The sequence below is a fragment of the Hyperoodon ampullatus genome (genome assembly GCF_949752795.1).
Source record: "Hyperoodon ampullatus genome assembly, chromosome: 13".
Taxonomy (NCBI): Eukaryota; Metazoa; Chordata; class Mammalia; order Artiodactyla; family Ziphiidae; genus Hyperoodon; species Hyperoodon ampullatus.
The window spans coordinates 85068208-85092300 of NC_136926.1; the positions used below are offsets into that span (position 1 = coordinate 85068208).

General features: G+C 45.1%; 1 protein-coding gene across 1 annotated transcript in view; it reads right to left on the bottom strand.

The window, feature by feature from the left end:
- Positions 1-11128: 11128 nt before the first annotated feature.
- The window catches only part of FBXO15 (F-box protein 15), a gene marked incomplete at its 5' end in the record, with an annotated part of 43030 nt that continues 30065 nt past the window's right edge, over positions 11129-24093 (bottom strand). The window contains 2 exons of the mRNA XM_079718194.1: positions 11129-11429; positions 12901-13025. Of these exons, the coding sequence (XP_079574320.1) occupies positions 11160-11429; positions 12901-13025 (395 nt within the window). The 3' untranslated portion in view covers positions 11129-11159. The remainder of the gene's footprint in view (positions 11430-12900; positions 13026-24093) is intronic.

Consider the following 24093-nt stretch of genomic DNA (forward strand, 5'->3'; position numbering starts at 1 on the left):
CACACAGTAGTACTGACGGCACCTGGAAACACCTTCTGCCTAGCAGGTACCAGCTGGCGATGCATATGCTACCCAGGCACCGGCACGGACTGAAAACGGGAACTGCCGAGATCACTGACAAACATCAAAATGATAAGATTGCACCCCAAAAGGCCTGTAAGTGAGAGCCACTGTAACAAGGATAGTATATCTGACTCCACTGAGGGAAAGGAGAAGCACCCCAGGACTCAGGGATGCAGGCTGCCCCTCATACCACTTCTCCCCGCCCTCCCTGCTCTCTGAGCCCCCATCCCACCCCCCACCCCCACCCCCCGTCTCTCCCCTCTGACTCCCTCTGCCTCACCCTCTCCCTGGCCTCCACTTTCCCTTTTCACACTCTTGTTCAGAACCTTTCATTGATGCTGAGCATTTAGATAAACGAGCTTCCTCCTCAATGTGAAAATCAGGTCTGCTGAATATTGAATAGGAAGCCGCTGGGGATTTCTTTCACATCTTTTTCATACTTTTTTTTCCATTTTCTTTCCTCCCTTCAGGCCCTTTTTTATGCTCTTCCCCCGACCCGACAACCTCAATCTTACACAACAAAAATCAACCCGTATTTCAAGGTCTGTGGCGTCTTCCCAGCTCCCGCCCACCGAGCCCGACCCTAGGCCGGGCGGCTCTACGACCGGCTTTACCAGCCAGTGCGGTACCTCTTCAGCTTTGCATCTGCAGCCCCCAAGGCAGTGCCTCAGCACCCAGGGCAGCGCCTCGCCTGAGTAGGTGCACAATAAATGTTTGCTGGCTTTCCTTCTTAGGGTCACTGGTCGTTGCTGAAGGGGAAAAAGCTTTGCCCTCTGTGGTTTAGGATGAGTGCCGTGAGGTATGAGCAGGACGTTGCAACAGGAAGGTCCCACGGGCTCTGGGGTTCAAGGAGAACCCACGCGGCTGAACCCCAGAGCCCGCGGGGAGTCAAACACTCACGTTCACCTGCCCTTTCTCAAATTTCACAGGCTTGAAGGCAACCCTCAGGAGTCTGGCCAAGGAGCCGTATGCCACCTGCTGCACGGGGCCAGGTTTCAAGCCCACACAGAACATCAAGGAGGACAGTTCCCTCCGCGGTCCAGCCACCCACGGATTGGTGGGGGGACACGCCACACACATGGTGTGATCCTCCCCGCTGTGATAAGGTTTTTAACATAAATCACAGTGATTACGACGCATGGTTATAATTCCTAACATAACAACACCCTCGCGGAATAAATGCAATGGTGACATAAATCCGTGCGATTACATCACCTGCTCTCTGCCTCCAGAATGAAACTTAACCTTTTCCTAATTCCGGTGTGGAAGGAGTTCCATTTTTGCCCACCCCACCCCCCCATCCAACAAAGTTTTGCCACCTGGGGACTTTCTCCTACAGAAAGCTTTGAGAATCTCTTTAAAAGATAGTTATAAATGTCCCATAATTATCTCCTTGTGCAAGAGAGAAGAGAAGAGACTCCAGCTCATGCTGGCCTGTTCAGGGGCGTGGAGAGCACGTCGTGAACAGAAGCATCAGCTTGGCCACTTCAGAGAGCTGCTGCAAAAACAAATTCCTCCTGCATGACCATTCACTCCACTTACGCAGAACGAAAAATCGGGGCAAATTAGCAATTTAGTTGTGGAACAGTGGCCAACAGAATCTTATTACAGAAAGAACGCATCTTGTTCTGGAAAAATGGGCGGATGGGGTTTATAAACCTTTATGAAATACCACTTAGTATCTTATTCCATGACAACTGCAATTTCTTGTGACCTAATCCAAGGCAAGAAATCAATATGTATTGGAAAAGCACAAGAACCAGGGGCAACAGAGGACCACTGGGGTGTAGGTTGTATGTAAATAAAAGATCAAATAATTTTTATTGCAGGCCCCATAGTCTAGTTACATCGGAATTTAACAGTAGCGTTCATATTACCATGAACTAAATTTCAGATTTTTAAGTATTTTATTACATTATAGCAACATTGATAGAATTACAAATAAAATGTACTAGAATCCCATGACTTCAACAAATCAAATTGCATTTATTTGTCCATTTTTCCTTCTGGTCCCTGCTAAATAAAAATACATAACTTTTGCATAGCTTAAAGCGCACTTCAGTGAAGAAGTACTCGACATTTTAAATCAATACAGAATGTCTTTTTGTTTTTGTTTTGCGGTACGCGGGCCTCTCACTGTTGTGGCCTCTCCTGTTGCAGAGGACAGGCTCCGGATGTGCAGGCTCAGCGGCCATGGCTCACGGGCCCAGCCGCTCCGCGGCATGTGGGATCTTCCCGGACTGGGACACGAACCTGTGTTCCCTGCATCAGCAGGCGGACTCTCAACCACTGCACCACCAGGGAAGCCCAATACAGAATGTTTTAACCCCATCATTTTGACCCTGAGGATGTTTAGACTCTGTTTATCAATAAAAACATTTTCCTTAGAATTTAGCAAGATTAAATGCCATTAAATCAACATAATCCTTTGAACAGCTTTCTAGAGCACACAAGTAAACTGTGTGCATATTTTCATTTTCGTCAGGACCAATCCCTTTCCATGTATATTTCACAGCACAGATTTAATGCACTGATTTTTTGGGATGCCTATCAAATTTAACAAATTAACAGTTTTTTCATCACTAAGCATTTTCTTACATGCTCATTATTACTTCCAAGTCTAATGTTCTCAGGTGATGATTTAGCTACTATCAGTCTTATTTTGGGTTTACGATTTCCACCAAGTATAAATTTCCCTAATAATGTATGTAATCAAAATATCACTGCAGCTAAAATGGTCGAGTCCAGACACTCTGCTTTGTTTATGCATACATTATATAAATAGACTTCTCTTTTTTCTCGTAGGGGTAATCACCCATGACTGACTGAAATCCCCTTAGTAACTCAGATTACTCCTCAGGCTTCCTCAGCTGATGCTTTGAGACCTGCTTCAGCTTCCCGGTAAAAACAACAGAGGTGGGACCAGGTGAGATCAGATTTAACTCTGTGCATCTCTGTGGGGCACCTAGAGGCCGGTGTCGGCACAGCACAGGGAAGAATACTCAGCAAGAGTTATCAGAGAGGGAGTATGTTGAGACCTCCCTGGCGGTCCAGTGGTTAAGACTCCGCGCTTCCACTGCAGAGGGTGCGGGTTCCATCCCTGGTCGGGGAACTAGGATCCCGCATGCCGCGCAGCGACCAAAAAATTAATTAATTAAAAATAAAGAACACAGGGCTTCCCTGGTGGCGCAGTGGTTGAGAGTCTGCCTGCCAATGCAGGGGATACGGGTTCGTGCCCCGGTCCGGGAGGATCCCACATGCCACGGAGCGGCTGGGCCCGTGAGCCATGGCCGCTGAGCCTGCGCGTCCGGAGCCTGTGCTCCGCAACGGGAGAGGCCACAACAGTGAGAGGCCTGCGTACCGCAAAAAAATAAATTAATAAATAAAGAACACAAACACGAGTAAGGATTGTTTAAAAAAAAAAAAAAAAAAAAGAGGGAGTATGTTTCTGAGACAATGAGGGTCATGTTTCTAAAACAGTTAAAAATGGTGCCCGAGTTGAGTGCCCACCAGGGATGCCGGCACGTGGAAATACTGCCCAGACTGTCTTTTTTTAATAGTGGTAAGAACGCTTCATCTAAGATCTACCTTCTTAATAAATTTTTAAGTACGTAATACAGTATTGTTTGTTAGCTACGGGCACCATGCTGTACAGCTGAGCTCTGGAACTTACTCATCTGGTGTATTGATAACTGGAACTTTACACCCACTGGACAGCAACTCCCCATTCCCCCCTCCCCCAACCCCTGGCAGCCCCCATTCTACTCTCTGCTTCTGTGAGCTTCACTATCTTAGGTGCCTCATGTAAGTGGAATCATCCAGTATTTGTCCTTCTGTGACTGGCTTATTTCACTTAGCATAATGTCCTCAAGGTTCACGCCTATACGGCAGGATTTCCTTCCTGTTTTAGACTGAATAGCATTTCATTGTACGTATACACCACGTATTCTTCACCATTCATCTGCTGGTGGATATTTAGGTTGTTTCCGTATCTTGGCTGTTGTGAATAGTGTTTCAATGAACGTCGGGGTGCAGAAACCTCTTCGAGATCCTGATTTCAATTCCTTAGGCTATATACTCGAAGTGGGATTGCTGGATCACATGGTAGTTCTATTTTTAATTTTTTGAGGAACCGCCATGCTGTTTTCCATAGCAGCTGCACCATATTACATTGCCACCAACAGTGCACGAGGGTTCCGGTTTCTCACATCCTCACCAACACTAGTTGTCTTTTGGGTTTTTTTTTTTTTTTATGGTAGCCACCCTAACAGGTGTGAGATGACATCTCATTGTTGTTCTGATTTGCATTTCCCTGATGAGTCGGGTTGAGCACCTTTTCACATACCTGTTGGCCATCTGTATCTCTTCTTTGGAGAAATGTCTATCAAGGCTTCCACCATTTTTTAAAGCAAGCAGTCTGGGGTTGTTTGTCTGCTTCTTGCTCTTGAGTTGTAGAATGCCCATACTGTCTCCCAGAGGCTTTCTTATTGTGCTCTTCACACTTCGGTCTACGGTCTAGCAGGAATGTGTTTCTGGGCACGGCGTGGGTGGGTTCCTTTTCTTTCCTCCAGACCGCCACCTAGTTGTCCCAGTGTCAGCCATTAAAGTCCCCTCTCCTCCTCTGCCCTGATGCCACCTTTACCATCACACACGTGTTTGTGTGCGTCTGTTTCTGACAGGGTCTGGGAAGGCTCTGTCTTCTGCTCCGTTTGTCCCTTCTTTCCTTGCACCAAGGGGCACCCTCGTACTTCCCGGCTTTACACTGAGCCTTCCTCATGGGAGAGCGGGCCCTGCTCCTTGGCTTCTTCAGAGTGACTGGGTTTCTCTTCGTCTTCACATGGGTATATGCCAGTTTCATCAGTTGAAGGCTTAACCCCTTTAAACAGCTGTATCCCTGCCAGGCAGGACTGGCTTCACTGTACGTACTTATTTACGTGATGCTGTCTACCTGACGGCATTTTCTCGAGTGTTAAATGTCCCCGATGGTGCTTATACCTCCCGGAGCAGTGGGGCACACGGCAGAACCCAGTCCGCGGATGTGGCACAAGTGAGGCCATCGGCTTCAGACACAGGCAGGTCCTGGCTCTGTGCACCTCTGGGGGTTTAACCTCTGAGCCGCGCTCCTCACGGGATGATGTCACTATCGTACCATCTACCCCACAGGGTTTCCTTCAAAAGGTACCTGTAAAGCTTGTTGCACAGTGCCTGGCACATGATAAGCTCCCAGTTTTTGTAAACGGAAGTTGTTATTATTAATCATGGTGAATTGCTCGCTTTCTCTGAAGGCAGCATTAAGTCGGTGAGAGATCACAGGTGTTTCATCTCAAGTCTGTGGACACTTTTCTGAAGCAGACACATAAAAATGAATGTATGTCTTACACCCATTTCACTGTGACTCAGTCACGTGACTGTATGTCAATCAGCAAACACACGTTTGCCTTTGGTGCAGTTCCTGGAGTTCACTGTATCCCCTGAGAGGCTGGAAAGTGAAGTGAGAGGGTGAACTAAGGTCAGCAGTCCGGGCTGAGGCTGAGCCAGTTCAGGAAGACTCCAAAATCCCACCTTCCAAAAGCAAATCCCAATTTCTACACATTTCTCAGAGGATGCACTCATCCTGTGTGTCATTTTCAGGGACAAAGCGGCATTTTACGTGCACCTGAAATGATACGTGTGTGAGTCCGAGTCCGCGCCCGAGTAGCCGTCTTCTCTCGCTCCGCTGAAGGGCCCATCACTGTCTGTAGCTGGCTTCTTGGCCCACTGTGGCCCCAGACCAGCCCTTCCTTTTCCCAACCTCCCAGCAGTGGGATATGCATCGCGGAGCCGCTCCTGACCACGCCTTACTATGTTACTCCACAGCAGCCCCTCACTCCTCTGGGCACCCTGCCACCCACCCGCACCACCTCACCTAGTGCTGGGTGCTACCGTGCTGGGCTCAGTGAGCACAGCTTTCAGCCCCAGTGGCGTCTGCAGCCCAGGGCTTGCCGAGCGGGAGCTCATAGAAAATCCAGGTGTTATTCCTTGAAACCGCAGGAGACCACAAAAGACGCCCTGTGCTGAAGCTGGATGCCATATTATTCCACATACAAAATACACCCAGGGCTTCCCTGGTGGCGCAGTGGTTGAGAGTCCGCCTGCCGATGCAGGGGACACGGGTTCGTGCCCCGGTCTGGGAGGATCCCACATGCCGCGGAGCGGCTGGGCCCGTGAGCCATGGCCGTTGAGCCTGCGCGTCCGGAGCCTGTGCTCCGCAACGGGAGAGGCCACAACAGTGAGAGGCCCACATACCGCAAAAAAAAAACCAAAAACCAAAAAACAAAATACACCCGGTGTGTAAGACCAACACTTCTGCATGCGGTTTTTTAAAGGCACATTTCTTTACACTACAAACACTGGAAAAGCAATTTGCACAGAGTGACCTTCCTGTGTGAACATTTTCTTCCTGCAGCAGTTATAACCATTAGACTTATAAGGAGATGTTAATAAAAATAATAGACAACTATCAAGTCACGTATAAAAATCATCTTTGCAAAGGCCAGTCAGATCTTTGGTCTGATTTTAAATCAGACAAGATTGTACATGTGGAGTATACTTCAAATAAAAGTATGTCTCTTTGACTGCACACTAGCGGTAGGTACATTTCTCTGTGTGTAACTCACACTTGTTTCCTTTGCCAACTGCATAAGGAAGGGTTTGCACCCGTTACTCTTCTTGAATTGATTCAACTCAATGAGCCTTGCTCCTCGATCCTTTGTATTTAAGATATCCCAGCATAAGTCCTCTCGCTTTGCACACAAAGAGGCTTCCTGACAAAGGACTATGATTAGCAAATGCTTTTATTTCATGCCTGATACCGTAATTTCAATACATGTAATACTAAGATGGCCAGCCCCCAACAGGTCTAACTTATTTATACCGAGCAGAATCTGTGGACACTCACGACATGCAGAACAAACACAGTGTCAGTATGTTAATCCTTGAGAAATCCCACCTTCCCCCACGTCCCTGCCTGCAGCAGGCGGGGTGTGGGACCCACATGGCCCAGGCGGGGTGCAGAGGCTGCATATGCAGGCGCGGGGGCCCCCGAGGCACAAGGCGTTGGGGACCCAGCAGAAAGAAGAGCGTTTCCTCAGGGCACAGCACCCCATCACAGCACACGGGAACCAGAGAGGAAGCGCGGGACGACAGGAAACTGGGTTGGGATGTAGCCTTTCCGGGTCCTCCACTGTGGACTCACTGTCCTCTCCTTTGTTAACAATACGTATCTTGTGGCAAGATACTCTGAGACTACGTCAATATCCTGTTTCTCATCACACTTTCACCCACTAACTTAGCGCTGATGATTCTTGCTATAGTTTTGCCAAATGGTGAAGATGAAAACTTTTTTGAAGACTAAAATTGATAACCCCAGAGACTGGTGTGCAGGGTTGCAAACTGCCGCGTGAAGGCCAAATTCAGCCTGCACCTGTTCTGGTAAATCAAGGTTTTGTGGAACATGGGTCCTTCACTTGTGTACTGTCCGCAAGTGATTTCATGCTCGACGGCACAGCAGAGTAGGTGCAACAGACACTGTACGTTCCACAAAAGCCGAAACTACCACTGGTCCCTTTACAGAAAAAGTCTGCCAACCCCTGCCTTAGAGAAAAGACTGCATTTATGAAGCAGGTACAGAATGTTTTATATGGAGCTAGAAAAAAATTCATATAAAGTAAAAGCCTGGTCATCACAATAAAAAAGAAAATTAGCTAAAAGGGTTGAAAAATGAAACTGAGACACTATTACAGAAAGCACAACAAAGGAGTAAGAGACAGAAGATGGAAAAAATAAGAGACTTCACAGGATCAACCCAGAAAGGATTATGGCTGATTAATAAAAGTTACAGAAAAATATAGCAGAGAAAATACTGACAGATTTTTTTAACCCATAACTGAAGTACACAAATTCTTAGATTAAAATGATCCATAATGAAGGATAAAGACCCACTCCAGGGCTTCCCTGGTGGTGCAGTGGTTGAGAGTCCGCCTGACGATGCAGGGGATGAGGGTTCGTGCCCCGGTCTGGGAGGATCTCACATGCCGCGGAGCGGCTGGGCCCGTGAGCCATGGCCGCTGAGCCTGCACGTCCAGAGCCTGTGCTCCGCAACGGGAGAGGCCACAACAATGAGAGGCCTGCGTACCGAAAAAAAAAAAAAAAAAAGAAAGAATGAAGACTCACTCCAAGGTACCTACTGAGCATAAATTCCAAAAGCTTCCAGAGAGAAGAGAAAAAGAACAGAGTACATGCAAAGGAAAACCAACCAAAATGGCGTTATATATGTCAAGGACAACCACAGGATAAATGCTCAGGACAAAATGTCTTCCAGGTTCTAAAAGAAAATATTCTTCCTGCTACAATTTGTACTCAGTGAAACTACCTAACAGATGTTCTCAGAAATTCATGGATCCCAAATGCATCTCTTGTGTCACTTTCTTAGAGAACTATAGCAGAACACGTGCCACTGAAGAAAGGATATACAGCTGACCCCTGAACAACATCGGTTTGAACTGTGTGCATCCACTTATACTTGGATTTTTTTCAACAGTAAATACAACTGCACTACACAATCTGAGGTTGGTTGAATCAGCACATATTGAGGAAGCTCGGATATGGAGGGCTGACCTCATGTTATACTCAGATTTTCAACTGTGTAGAGGGTCCACACAGGCATTGTTCAAGGGTCAACTTTCAATCAAGAATGAAGACAAGATTCCATAAGGCAGGATTCACACAGGAAACTTCCCAGGATGTGGGCTGTCCAGTAGGGCTAGAGAGAAGTTTAGATTAAAGCAAACAGAGGCAGATCTCAGGGGATGAGCCTGGGGGGGAAGAAGTAGTAGAATTTAGAGATTATCTGACATGTTTAAGCATTTGGGGGGAAACACTGACCAACATATGAAAGACTGGACAGATCTTTAAGGAAAATTTTAGGTTCGTTGAAAACCATGTAAGTAAAAAAAGAAGGCAATTACTAATCCAAGAAAAATAAAAAGTTGTAAAAGAGAGAAGCATCACTGGGAACAATATTATAGTCATAGTAACAAACCACGACAACGTATTTTCAACTGCAGGAATTATCTGGTACGATGCAAGAGGGGAAGCAGCTGGCGTAAAAGAGAGATGTATTTTATCTACTGTAAGTCAATATACGCCAAAATTGACAGATCCAGAAACAGCCACAGATTATCATTTAGAAATATGAAGACAAATAACAGCTTTACAAAGCTGAACATTATCCCAGACCCGTGAAAGGGCAAGTGGGGGCGAGGCTGAGTCTTTCAGCATCACTTGGTGACGTGTGGTGTGCGCGCACGGCTTTGGGGAGGCGCCATGACGGTGACTACCTCATTCACCCCTCCCTCAACACCGCCCAATAAACTTTCCTTCAGAAGTTAGCTCAGATGGGAAGGACTCTCACCCCTATCAATCCCTGCCTCCTGCACGCTCCCACAACTGCTGGTATATCCTTTATGGTAGTTTCCATGGATGTAACAAACAGCTACTGAGGATGGATTATGAGCCTGGCATCATATTACCTGGACCAGCCGACTGGGATGCAGACAAGTGTTGTAACTGTGAGCCCCCGCCTACGAGTTTCCCCACGGTATTGCCAACATGAATTACCCAGCTCCCATTCCGTCCAAATACCATTCAACCGGGGATAAAGAGAGCAGCACCCTTTCTCCAGGGCTACCTCACTTCTACTACTGTTTTCTAGGACATCTAGCCCCTCCACCATCTAACCCAGTGAGTCTAAGGAGTCATCCCACACTATTCTGTGGTTGTTTCCAGTTCAGTCCTGCTGGTGACGCATGGCTTCCACCACCTGCCCCTCGGGGCATCTTGTCCTCTTCTACCTTCATCTTGAGCTCACGGCTCAAACCACTGCCTCTCCACCCCCCAAATGCCACTCAGGTGGGGCAGGTGCTCCACATCCCCTCATTGGCGAGACCACGAAGTAGCATCGCCCCGTGCTCTCAGTGTCTGACACGGATCCCAAATTTCTCCCTCCCCAACATCTGCAGCCCAAGACCTAGAAGGGCGGGAGGGTGAGGATGGCTTCAGAGCAGGGATCCTTTTTACTCTCACGTTTCTTTGGTCGAGAACCTTTTCTTTTATTGCTGTCTTCAAGCTCTTTATTCTATACACAAACACCTCTCAAGAGAAAACTGATCAGATATTTCAATAAGAGAAGAAGAGAGATAGAGCGGGGAGGAGTTTAATCGTGTATGCCCCTGTGGGAGCAACATGGCATTTCAACGATCACTTCTGAGAACAACTGTAAGTGGGAGATAAAAATATGATAGAAAAAGATAATCAATACAATCTCAAACAAATTTAGAACCAAATCCCTGAAAAACGTGATTACATGAATGTTAATTTGAACCGCAGGTGTCTGCCGATCCTCCTAAAGCATTTCTGCAGAGGGAGTGTCCTTCCCTCCCTGTCCCACTGATGCAGAGCTGGGTGTCTGAACTGCATGTGCATCATGCTTTGCTCTTCTAAGGGATAACAACTTCCTCTGATGATTACAGATGTATCTTTCCTTGTGAAGCAGGTCATTTGTCTATTATACTTTGCTTTATTGAACACTAATGTGGCTGCTAAATGCCATGAATATAGCACTTTCTAATTTTAATGAATACCATGAAGTTCACATTTAAATATATTTCTTTATTTGGGGTTCTAACCAATAAAGAAAAAATCCTACATATACAACACACATACACACGCGCACACACACACCCTCAAGAGAAAACTGATCTGTTTTCAGTCTGATCCGTTTTCTTGTTTTTTTAAAGTGTAAGTGCAGAAGAGAAGCAAGTATCTTTTTTCTTTTTATTTTACATGAATTTCCACTGTGATGTGCTATTTTCACGTTTTTAAAATTTATCTTCTAACCTTAACTTTAAAATGACTCAGAAATCATGATTTCTAGTGTGAAATAAGAGGACATCAAACAGACTACTGCTTTATTTTAACTTCCAACAAACACCAAGAACAAAACCAGTTAGTCCAAAATAAACAAACAGCAACAATAATTTGCCACCTACTGCTAATGCTCAGTATTTGGTCCCAAACCAGTGGTTTATCTTTGCCACTCGCAGGTAGAGCGCCAGGCTGACGATAAAGTACTCTCCCGTCTCCTCGATCCACACCAGCTCCAAGTGCACCCTTCCCTCCGCGTCTGCGTAGTCCACACGGTACGTCTCCCCCAAGAAAGCAGGGCCGTCAGAGGGCCCGGGAGAGGGTCTCATGCACACGGGGGAACTGAAACACCAGAAGGGTTTCCCATATTCTTCCAAAAGAGTTAAGTCCATTATAGAGCAACTCTACAAAATAAACACAGATGTTTGCAAGTGTAAGGATAAAATGGCCAATTAGAGCTGACGTAATAAATGTAGATGGAGCCTTGTCATGAGGATTAAGTGAAAGAGGAGGGAGAAGAGGAAAAAGAACAAAATTACAGGAAGAGGGAACGGCATGTGACAAGCACGTGACAGTCCTCGGCGCGGGGAGGTGGGGAGGGCGGCCAGGTCAGCTCCGGCCATCACTGAACTGCTGCGCCCGCGCACAGCAACCGGCACCAGCAAACGCAGAGACTGCCTTTCCAGTGGTCAGAGCTGGGATAAAGCTTTGTTTCCTGTACAATTACAACACTTCCCTTCCCACCCACGGTGGGAACTGAATATCTGCTTCTCGATTACCAAGGAACACAAAACAAATAATATTATTTTTATGTTATGCTGACCCTTTAAGTCTGCCATGTTGATATTTTGCCTTTCTTGGTCCTCAAGTTCCATTGTGACCTCAACATTTTAGCACGTGTTTCTGTAAGACTCATCTAAATGCATTTTAAAAAGTCAGGTCTGTGCTCTTGAAGACATGAAATAATATTCCTTTGTATGTGATAAATCTTTGCCAAGGTTTAAACAACTGCTCACAAATGAACAGAATAAAACATCTCATTATATCAAATAGCAAGTGGAGCAAGAGAGAACCCTTAATGATACCGAAGTGCTTGCTTTTCACGCTCAGCAACAACGCTGCTCTTGGCCTCGGCTATCACCCCTAGTCATTGTCACAAGGCACCCGTGCTCGTAGGCAGAATTAAGCCAGCTTAACTGGGGCCCTCTTCATCCACAGCAGATGCATCCTGTGGAAATCCTGTTCATCCCACAACACACAGGTGGAGAAGGGTGACAACCAGGGCACCCACAGGCACAGGGATCACAGGAGAAGCGAGACTGCGTGAGAATCCTCCTCCCCCCGCTCCCCCCGCCAGTCCCCGGCCACCACATCCTCCCTCCCCTCCATGTGGCTGGTTTGTGATAGAGGTAAAAATTGATTTAACTGTTCAAGGAAAAATCTGTATACTGGAACTTATAACTGCAATAAACTTTAAATTGGTGCCCTAAGATGTAATTGAGAAGTAATTAAGATGTTTTTGAGTAAACGCTACTTGCCTGGTCCAACCTACGGCTCCACTCTTTCTCCACAGAACGAACAGCCACAAGGACTTCGAGGGAACAGAGGGGTGCAGTCAACACCGCTCAGCCACGTGCTGCGGGCCACCTACCCACCAACTCCACCGCACTCAGTGGAAAACGAAAGGCCCTCAAAACGCGTTGGATAAATCAGTCAACTGATTGCCACTGGCTAAGAGGACGTGCACAAATCTTCAGACACCAGAACAATAAATCTAGGACTTTCAAGGCAGCATCATACATATACATCAACAGACACATTTATTATACAGAAACCAGGTACGTTAAGAAAAACAAAAACAAAAAAACAAATTACCTTTATACAGCCATCAAAAATATTAGTTTTCCAAGAAAGGCCAACTTTTCCAATAAGAGGTAGGTGTTCTGTGCTATTTTTAAAATTTATCACATTGAGCTTCATATATTCATTTTCAATGTATCCTGAAAAGATCAAAGATTTTTAAAATTACTATATGCCAACCAATGCAGGGCAACAAGTCAAGATCCCTCAGACCTGCTGCTCTATAAAGGAAGCCTCGTGGAGCTAAGTACTGGGTTCGGGGGGGAAGGAGACCCTGACACAGCTGACTCGGGCGTCTGGCTGAGGGCACCACTATATCCCCCTGCATTCCTGAGACAGAGAAATGAGCTTGTCTCAATGGTGAGACGGGGAGATGCCTGGGGTGAACAGGACAGCACCCTGTCACCGATGGGGAGACTGCTACGAGGCAAGGGTTCCACTGATTTGATTAAGCAAACCGCTAGGAAAATGGGAAACCAGAGCTGTGGAACTTAAGAAAACAGAGGCCGGAAACTGCACAGAAAAAGGGCGTTAAACATGAGGGAGGGGAGAGACATCCAGAGAAAGGAGGGGTGAGAGCCAGTGAACATGGAAAGCAGTCAGGGAAGGAGCCCAGCGCGCGTCTTCGCAGGACCATATGAACAAGCAGAAATCCCACCACGTGCTGACCAAGAGCTGAGGCCAGAGCCCTGCCCTCCCTGGACAAACGCAGAGCTGCCCAGGAGCAGCCTCGCCACCCAGGGCTGTCACGGCCCAGGTGCACGCACGCCCGGGGGCCTGCAGGACGGCTGAGCCTCGTGCACCCACTTTAACGCATCCTGCAAAGGGGAGCATCACCCGTGACGATAACACAGGCCTTCACTCGCACACAAGCTTTCTTCAGAGGTGACACCTGATCAAGGGTGAGATGTGAGTGATGGGCACAGCAGAGAAAGGAGAGCAGAGAAAGGCACATGCTCTCTGACCCCATGCTGCTTATTTCATGGGACAAAATAAAACCAAAACCAAGCTGCCCTGGGAGCCAGAGCCCCATTCTAGAAACTCTAGACAGTGTCCTCACAGAAGTGCAGCCAAAAGACCAGGACCAGGACATCAGCTCTGAGCGGGAGTCCCGTTAGGCAGCGCAGCTCCAGCCCTGGAGGGCCTGTTAGCCAGTCTGGTCCGAGGACCGAGGCTGCCTAGGTTCCCTCCTCTGCGGCTGAGCGCTCAGCAAGAACCGTGCAGCTTCTCAAGCGAGGCCTCGGAGGCGGCGAAGCAATGACATCCTGAACAGCAGATGTGGCTCTGCTCTGCCCTTTGTCACCACACAGCCACGTGCAGGACTGCTGGCTTGTCCTCAAGACATGGCAGAAAGTGGACCCCAAGGTACAACAGCCAATAACAGCTCAACGGCAACTGTCTGAGTTGATAAACATGAAATCTCTGTAGGAAGCAAGGACTATTGCTACTCTGTCATCACCAGACATCCTCCCTGTAGAACAGCTAGATCACTGTGGTATCTTAAAAGGTCAGAGCTCTTCCCACTGACCCTGTGTAACTGCTTGCTTCTCTAAGACAGAACAAGGTGAAGCTCTCCGTACACGTAAGCAATCTGCACACAGAATGCATATGTGAAGGTGAATGCAAATAAAATAGGTCACTTTTTTGAGTATTTACTGTACACCAAGCATATGTTACATACTTTGTGTAGAGCAGCTTAAAAGAATACCTTAGAATAGTACTATTAATTAGACACTGCAATTCTCTGAGCTCACAGGTGAGAAAGCTACGCGCCGAGAGGTGAGCAGTGCCTTGCCCGAGGCCACGTGGTGGTCAGCGGCAGAAACGTGACCCAGACCTGTTCTGCGTCTGGAGTCCATGTTACAACAGATTAAAACAGATATGAACGTGGGGACACACGATCACCTATTGGTTTCAATACTAGCTGAGAATGTATAACGTAGATCTAGATTCTCATGGAGTTTTGTTTTCATTTTACTGCCAATGGAGAAAAATCTATGAATGCACCGACAGAGGCGCTGGGGAACCGTTTATGGCTCCCAAAACTGTTGCTGGTTTGCTCATGCTCACTACCTCCCGTTCCCAGCCCTCCCGTAACCGGGTCGTGAGTGGCCTGGCTCCTTCCCTGAGACGCGCCCCTGCTCGCCTGGGTCAGAGTGAGCCGTGGGAGCAGGTAGAGAAGGGAAAACGCCTCTGACAGATGCAGGGGCGGAGGCCCAAGTCCTTGCAGAGCAGGCACGGGCAGCACTCTGGGGTCGACTACTAGGTGTGACAGGGCGATGTTTTCATAAGAGAAGCCACAGTGTGTCACACGTATACAAACGCAGAGTCTAACCCTTCCAGAGGGACTGTGAACTACTGTATCCTTATACATTCCTGTGCTGCTTAAACCATTCAGAGTAAATTCTGTTGTTGGAGACTCTAACTTTAACCTACCAATACGTGAGGCCATCCCCAAAACGCAGAGAAATACAACGCAAGGCTCACTACTCTTGGCTTCCCGCGACATGCACGCACAAGCACGGACTTCAGAGTCGTAAGGAGCTCGTTCCAAACCTGCCCAGGCATTTGCTAGAGGTATGACCACGGTCAAGCTCCAAGCCAAGCAAAATGAGACACAAACAGAGAGTACTTTATAAAGCTTTGTGATTATTGGAACAAGTAGTAAACATTAACGTTACAGGGTGAATTGTTATAAATGCCAGACTAAGGTTGCTAAGCACTTTAACGTATTATCTCAACCATAATACTCCATCTGAAGAGCCAAGCCCACTGCCAAGCAGAAAGATGTACCATGTTCATGGAATGCAAGACTCAACATGGTTAAGACATCCATTTACCCAAATTGAAATACAGACAACAGCCAATAACAGCTCAACGGCAACTGTCTGAGTTGATAAACATGAAATCTCTGTAGGAAGCGAGGACTATTGCTACTCTGTTATCACCAGACATCCTCCCTGTAGAACAATCCAAATCATAATCCCAGCAGGCATTTAATAAATAATTTACAAATAAATAATAAGATGTGACAGGCTGATTCACATGGAAATGCTAAAGACCTAAAATAGCCACACAATCTTGAAAAAAAGAAAAATAATTGACTTCAAGACTTACTATAGAGCTAAAGCAATCAAGACAGTGTGGTATTACTATAAAGATACACAAATAGATCAACAATACAGAACAGATAGGTCCAGAAATAGATCAACACTTCTATGAGCAACTGATTTTTGACGAAGATATCAAAATAATTCAATGAGAAAAGAAAGCCTTTTCACAAATGGTGCGATAACAACTTGCTATTCAGATGGGAAAATAAAATGAACCTCAACCCTTACCTCATACTTCACACAAAAATTAATTAGGGATGGATCACAGACCTAAATGTAAAAGCTAAAACCATAATCCAGCTGGAAGAAAGAATATCTCCATAACTTGGAGTAGGAAAAGTTTTTAAGACAGAAAAAAGAAAACAATACCATAAAACAATAATAAATTAGATTTCATCAAAGTGAGAAACTTCTGATCACTAAAAGATACCACTAAGAAAATGAATAAGCAAGCCATAGACTGGGAAAAAATATTTTCAAAACATATATCTGACAAAGGACTGTTATCCAGAATATATAAAGAGCTTCTATGATTGAGAAATAAAGAAAAAATACTGATTAAAAAAAAAACACCACAAAAGGATTAAAGCCACTTCAAAAAAAATATGCAAATGAACAATAAGCACGTGAAAAAGTACTCAGCACTATTGGCCATTAGGGAGAAACTACTACTACCATACACCAGATGAGCTAAAATTTAAAAGACTAATAACATCAATGGTTGCCCAGGATACGGAGCAACCAGAACACTCATACACAAATGATAGAGTGTAAAATGGTACAACAACTCTAAAAAAAAGAAGTTTGGCAGTTTCTAATACATAAAAATTTCTTATACATAAAAAAAAGACTGGCAACTTTTAATCCATAATTAAACCTGCCCTAATTCGACTTCCCAGTCCTAGGTATTTAGTCAAGAGAAATGAAAACATACGCTCACAGAAAAAGACTTGCACAAGAAATCTATAGCAGCTTTATTCATAACAGCCCAAAACAAAAAACAACCCAAATTCCCTCTCTATCAACAGGAAAACTGGTGAGCAAATTCTGGTATACTCATTCAATGGAATACAGTTCATCAATAGCAGGAAAGATTATCAACCTTGCATCAGTATAGATGCATCCCAGAGACATTATGCTGAATGAAAGAATCTAGACACAAAAGAGTACATACGGTATGATCCCATTTATATGAAGTCCTAGAACTAGCAAAACTAATCTAATGTGGAAAAAATAAGAAAAATGTGTATGGGAGTTCTCGGACTATTCTTGTAGTTTTTTCTAAGTTGGAAAGTATATCAGAAAGTTACAGAAAAAGCAGTGCTCAATAAAGGTTAGTTGTTAGCTGTATCAACCTTCCTCCGAAGGCCCCTCTGCTTTTTTTGCACTGGCCCCTCTTTTCCTATCCAACCTATAACTCTGGGCATGGCCCACCTGCATCCTCAGATCTTCCTCATCCCCCATTGCTTTAGGGAGTTTATCAGTCACCGCTGTGGCTGACAGCACCCTCCTACCTACATTATTCTCTTCCTTTCCTAAACCCCTGTACACTTTAACATTTAAATATATTGGACTGTTAGATCTGTTTCCTGAAATAATCTACCATCTTTGGGAATAAAGGTCATGTCTTCTGTGGCATATTAATGGCACTACTAATAACATTTCTCAGCTTTGATTAGAGTTCATTTTGTGCATCATAAATAGAACACAGATAAAGTGGGAAGTAAAGAAAGTGGGGAGCAGAGATTGGTGACTGAATTTTCCTGAAGCAAAGAGAAAGAAGAGGGAAAGGGGTTCAGTTAGCTTAGAACTGCCTGAGGCAAGGACATCAGAGCACAAGTTAACTAAACATATAAGCTGAACGAGACAGAACCCTCGATCACCCTCTGGAGATCAACTCAGGGACACAAATAAATGGAACGGCCATCAGGAGGCAACTCTCAGGTGTCTCTAAGTCTTGGATAGAGAGGTAGGAAGACCCTATAAACCTAAAAATAGTTGCCACAGAGCATTAACAATTTACAGCGGAGACCTGATGTGACAAAGTAATCATCAGTAACAAGATGGTATAATCATTAGACTCTAATGATCAGATAGAACTGGCACTAATTCTTAGGGAGAGAAAATCTTTAGTATCCCCCAATTCCCTGTTGGTTGTCTAATGTAAATCTGCCCTGGCATATACATGGCTTTTCTATTTCTCTCAGCTAATTATTTTCAGATACCTCTGTTATTTTCCAAACCCCTGATATACGTAAAATGTAAACAGTTAAATACAATCATAGATCAGGTCCCTGAACACGAGGAGGATCAGAGCTCCCTCTTCCACTTCCGTTTCTTCTGTAGGTTGCAAAAGGGAAATGAATTGGAGCTGTACTGGTGGGAGACTGGAAAAACAGAACTTCCAAATCTTTAGGACAACTTCCGTCCTCGGTTCTGGCTTGGACCCAAACAATGTCTGTCTTGGAAGATGTGACGACATCAATAAAATCTCCAGTAATCTTCTGAGAAGCAGGGGCAGTGGTGGGGGGGGTCTCTACTTCTTTCATGTTAAGTAGGACTCCCACAGGCTACATTTTCTGGTGATGTCGTTCCTGATATTGGTGACAATTAACTTGATTTTAAAGAGAATAACTTGTGTATTTAGACTCCTTAAAACTTCACTGTTCATTAATTCAATAAGTGTTCGAAAATAGCTTTTTCTATTGCTGTATTTAAAGGTTCAGACTGGTACTTTCACAAGACTTGGTTCAATTTTCCTGCCTCTGGCCCAATTTTCTATCAGTCCACTCCATCTGAATATAATTATTTTTTCCTAGACTAGCCCTTCCAAAGACGTTTAAGGGGAAAGTATGTGGATGTTTGTTTTGGGCCCTCCAACGCCTGTTCTGCTTCTCTTGCTAAGAACAGTCCAGCATCCTCTGAGGAACACAGACAGGTTGGTGCCCATGCTTCAGATGCGAGAAACCAGGCTCGGTCATGGAGCCCCATCCATCTGGCCACTAACTGAGTCAGGGGCGGTTCATGACCTGACCAGAGCCAGGGAGATGCTCTGAGACTTGTGGGCAGGCTGTGGGTGGAGCTTGGGAGCAAGACCTCAGCCTTGGATGTGGGATCTAGAGCTAGTTAGAGCTGCCCTGGGAGGAGGAAGTCCAACTCAGAACCCAGCGAAGCAAGAGTCATCGGAATGGTTGGGTTTCCCTGGTGGCGCAGTGGTTGAGAGTCCGCCTGCCGATGCAGGGGACACGGGTTCGTGCCCCGGTCCGGGAAGATCCCACATGCCGCGGAGCGGCTGGGCCCGTGAGCCATGGCCGCTGAGCCTGCGCGTCCGGAGCCTGTGCTCTGCAACAGGAGAGGCCACAACAGTGAGAGGCCCACGTACCGCAAAAAAAAAAAAAAAAAAAAAAAAAAGAGTCGTCGGAATGGGAGCGAGAAGGAGGGACGGAAGGCTGCTGGACACATCCAGTCCCACTGACATGAAACAAGCCCACCCGGCAACTGCACTGGGAAGAAGACCTACCCCTGGGTTTTTCAACATGAATCCTTCTTGCTAAGCCAGCTTTAGGTTAGGTTTTCTAGGTAGAAAATTAGGCTCTAGGTAGCTTTCAAACAAAAAATAACTTTTCCATCTATACAGAAGCGTTTTTTTCTTTTAAAATAATTTTTGAATCAGAAAACATGAATACACTTATAAGTGGAAGAGGAGTTGATGGAAAACTGGTTTGAAATAATGAAGAGATAAGAGACCAAGGGCTAAATAAAGGTCCCAGAACAGGCAGGAGCAGATATATTTAGGAATGGAAACTGGAAAATCTTTTGGAAAGACAGTGAGACATCTTTTTCTCTGAAATAGGAAAATAACAAGCCTACAAACAGACTGTGATACCGTGAAGATGTGCTGGCAGATGAGGGAGGAAGATCAGGAAGCACAATAATTTTTCTTAGCACTGCGGGTAGTGAGCCTTGAGAACAAGGAAGATGAGTGTGACTGTATTTAAACAGCCTTTCTGCGAAATACAAGGCGGGACTAACGAGTTGATTAAAAGATTTCTGAGTAGCAACAAGGGATGGGTTGAAATCTGACAGCCCCAGTGGACATGCATTTGTGACTTCCTGCAAGGAACTGCCGGGCATTCATGAAGTTAGACTCTCAAACAGAGTCAAGAGTCCGGAAATGCAAAAGAAGAGGAAAAGGGCTCATCACATAAAGGTTTGAGGCTCCTCCTCACAGGTCCTGTGTTACCGGCGGGGCTGGCTTCAGGGGCCACAACCTGTGTGGATACAAGGGACCCCTCCCGGTTTAATGTGCTGCTGTCAGCATTTTGAACTTAATAATTTTCTAAAGAGGAGCCCCGCGGTTTCATTTTGCACTGGGTCCCACAAATCACATGGCCTCTTCTGCTTCAGGGCAAGGACCACTGACTCCCCGTGAGCACTGACATAAAACATATGGAGATCAGGGTTCTCCTGCTCTGTGAACAGAATCTGTAATGCTGATTTTTTCATAATGAGTCACCAAAAGTACAAAGCGGGAGAAAATGTACTAACAACCATTGATGAAGATGCTCTAAAGAATTATCTGTTCTAATTTTTCTAGATAATCACCACCTAGAAAGTACTGTACTATTTCTAATGCCTTCCTGTTATCATAAGTGCTTAGAGAGGATAATCTGACCTAGAAACATAGAAAGTAGTTAGTATCAAGGGAACAAAAGAGGGAACAAAAAAGTATCTATTTTTGGAATCACAAAAGTAAAAATGGGATAACATGCTATATATGAAAAGTATCTTAAACAAACACTAAAAACTTTAAAAGTAGAATTTCTTAAAGAGAGGTTATCTGGGCTAACCAGTGTCTGCTGCTCAAAAGTTGAACAACCCTACTTTTTTCATAGAATAAAAATAAGTTTCTCAGGTCCATAACTTCTTTCAAACCCCTCAATATTTTCTATTGTGTCTTACAGAGTAAGGCACTGAATATTTATCATTTAATCAGTACTTTAATGAAAAGCATATTGCAGAATCTCTATAGAAGATAGAGCAAATCTAACAACAGATAATGGAAACATAATCTAAACATATTCCTTCACAATGGCAGCACAAAAATGAGTTGAGAAAGGTGAAGGACCTACATAAGAAAACATTTCTCCTAAGGGCAGAGAAGGAAACTTAAAGAAATGGAGAGATCGTCCAAAACCCTAAGTGAAAACACATCAATTCCTTTCAAATTAATGTCCACATTCAATACAAATCTGATCAAAATCCAAATAAGACATTTAACATCTGGCCAGGTGATTATTAATTATATCTAAAAGAATAAATGGATGGAAATAACTGAGAAATGCTGCATGAAAGTTCACTAGTAAGAAATGTTACATCAGGGGAGGGACACATTTTCGTAACACAGTTCACAAGTAAAGCTTGAACTGCCTTCCTGCCTGGTGGAGATACAGCAAGAAGGGGTGCCAATCCTCAGCAGAGAGAAGGAGCCCGAAGCGGGAAAGGCACAGGAACCTGCAGGCTGCGTGTAATCTTTATGTTAATCAAAAGGAAGTGTGGGTTTAAAAAATGAAGAGAAATAATGTAAAGGAAACAAAGGTGAATATTCGCCTGATCTTGGCAAGTGAGTACTTTACACGTGAAAAAATTTTGGAAGAAACAACAAGAAAGAAAGGACTGATTATGGACAATTAAAAACTTTGGAAGGATCCAAAGCAACATATACCAAATTAAAAGGCAAAAGACAAAATGGAGAAAACACTTGCAGCAAATATAACTCGTATAAATCTTGTAAATATTTAAAACAATGGAACCAATCAAACACAAACAGATGGAAATTCAATCAGGAGAGAAATGTAAAAACAAGACAACACTAGCACATGCCCACCTCCTGGAAGCACTCCTTACTTCCTCTTACTTCCTCACTTTAGTCCTCGGGGAACCTTACATGGAAGGTTCTCATGCTACTGCACCATCACACACTTGTGACAGGTACTCCGGAATCTGGATCCTAGGAAGACGCCCCTGAAATAGCCTACGGGATAGCTGCTACAGTAGCCATACACCTCTGCTACAGTCAACAGGCTTTTTTAAATAGCCAACCTAACATTCAACATTTGCAAATTTAAAACAATCAGATGTCATTTGCACCTCTCAAATCATCAAATATTTTTCAAATTAATGCTCATGATAATAGTGCTATAATCATGAAAATGGAGACCTAAGTGCCCAACAGAAGGAGAATGGGTCAATAAATCCTGATAAAACCAAACAATGGGTTGTCACACAACTTTTCAAAATCTAATTTTTCCAAAGAGTACTACTTAGTGACATGGGGAAAAAGCAAGCACTGTTCACACAATGTGGTCCACAAATATAAATATAGCTACAGATTTGAAAATGGACCAAAATATAAACAAGAGTTGTCCTTGGGTGATTTTTATTTGCTTCTTTAGAAGTATCCATATATTCAGAATTTTCAAATCCCATAATAAGAAAAAGACATTAGTTTTCAAATGCATTTTTATAACAACTCAAATAAATGATAGAAGCAGCATACCTTGTTACTTAAAACTTCTTTCCCTTTGCTTCTTTAACATCACTCTCCCTCTCAATACTGATAAAAAGAGTACAATCTGCTGTACTATGCAAAACCTTTTTCCCTCAGCTTCTGAAAATTGGTAATAATTAGCCTGACACAAAGATGATAAAATATGCATTCTTTTATACTTTGCACTGTTGATCATGCTCTTTTTCAAGCTCTATTAACACTTCAAAGACACAGCTGGACTACTTCCTGTCTGCTCTTCCACTGGGCAGCACCCATTCTCATCCTGAGACCCTCTATTCTTAGCAAGGCCTGCCTGCAGGGCTGGCCCTTGGCTGGCGTCCGGGGATGGATTCCAGGAGTGCTCCCACCTCGCCATCCCTCGCTGACAAGAGTGGGTCACCTGCCTGAACAGTGTGTACCAACAATGTGGTTCCTGCTGAGCACCTTTCCACCTGGGAGGCTGGAGTTTGGGCGAGCCAGGCAGCAGATGCCCACGTAACCAGCCTCCAAAAGAGCCCTGGGAGCTGAGTCTCCAACACACTTCTCGGGTAGGCAGCATCTCGCAGGTGTCCTCACGACTCCTGTGTGACCGCACATCCTGGGAGGGGACCCTCGGAAGCCTGCACCTCCTTCCCCTAAACTTCACCCCTTGAGGCTTTTCCCCTCCACTGACTTTGCTCTGTACCCTTGGGCGGTAATAAATCTTAGCCGTTAATAAAACTATACCTTGAGACCTGTGAGTCCTCCCAACGGATCACTGAACCTCCCAGCAGATCCACTGGGTCTTGGGGACCCAATGCCAACAGTCTACCCACATTTGCAAAAGAACAGAAATCATAATGTGCACAGGAAAACCCACAATGCACTTGAAGAAGCTTACTTCAAGTTTCCATTTACAAATTATTTCTCTTATAAATCCAATTCAGGTAACAAAATATGTCTTCACTTAAACTTCCTTTTAGCTTAATTTTAGTGGCAATACCCAAAGAAACAAGTAGCAAACATGGACAGGCTCAGGAATCATGAATCTTCCTTTGAAAAAAAAAGGTAATACTGTTTCTTTTAAGAAAATTCTTAATGCAGCCATGACTCATCAAAGTGACAGAACACATGAAAATACAAAGAGGGCTTCCCTGGTGGCGCAGTGGTTGCGAGTCCGCCTGCCGATGCAGGGGACATGGGTTCGTGCCCCGGTCCGGGAGGATCCCACGTGCCTCGGAGCAGCTGGGCCCGTGAGCCATGGCCGCTGGGCCTGCGCGTCCGGAGCCTGTGCTCCGCAGAGGGAGAGGCCACAACAGTGAGAGGCCCGCATACCGCAAAAAACAAAACAAAACAAAAAAAAGAAAATACAAAGAGAAAACATCCCAGGTCCTTGGGGGGAGGAATATGACAAAGTTCCAAGGAGAAGCAGTCAAATAAACCTTTAGGGAAAGAAGAAAGGACCTGGATTCTCTGTATTCGCCATCAGCGGCGCTGAGAGGTAGGATATCCTCTCCCTGGACAGCGTCTGACTGAGGAGGAGGGTGTCTAGAGCTCGAGCTCTGC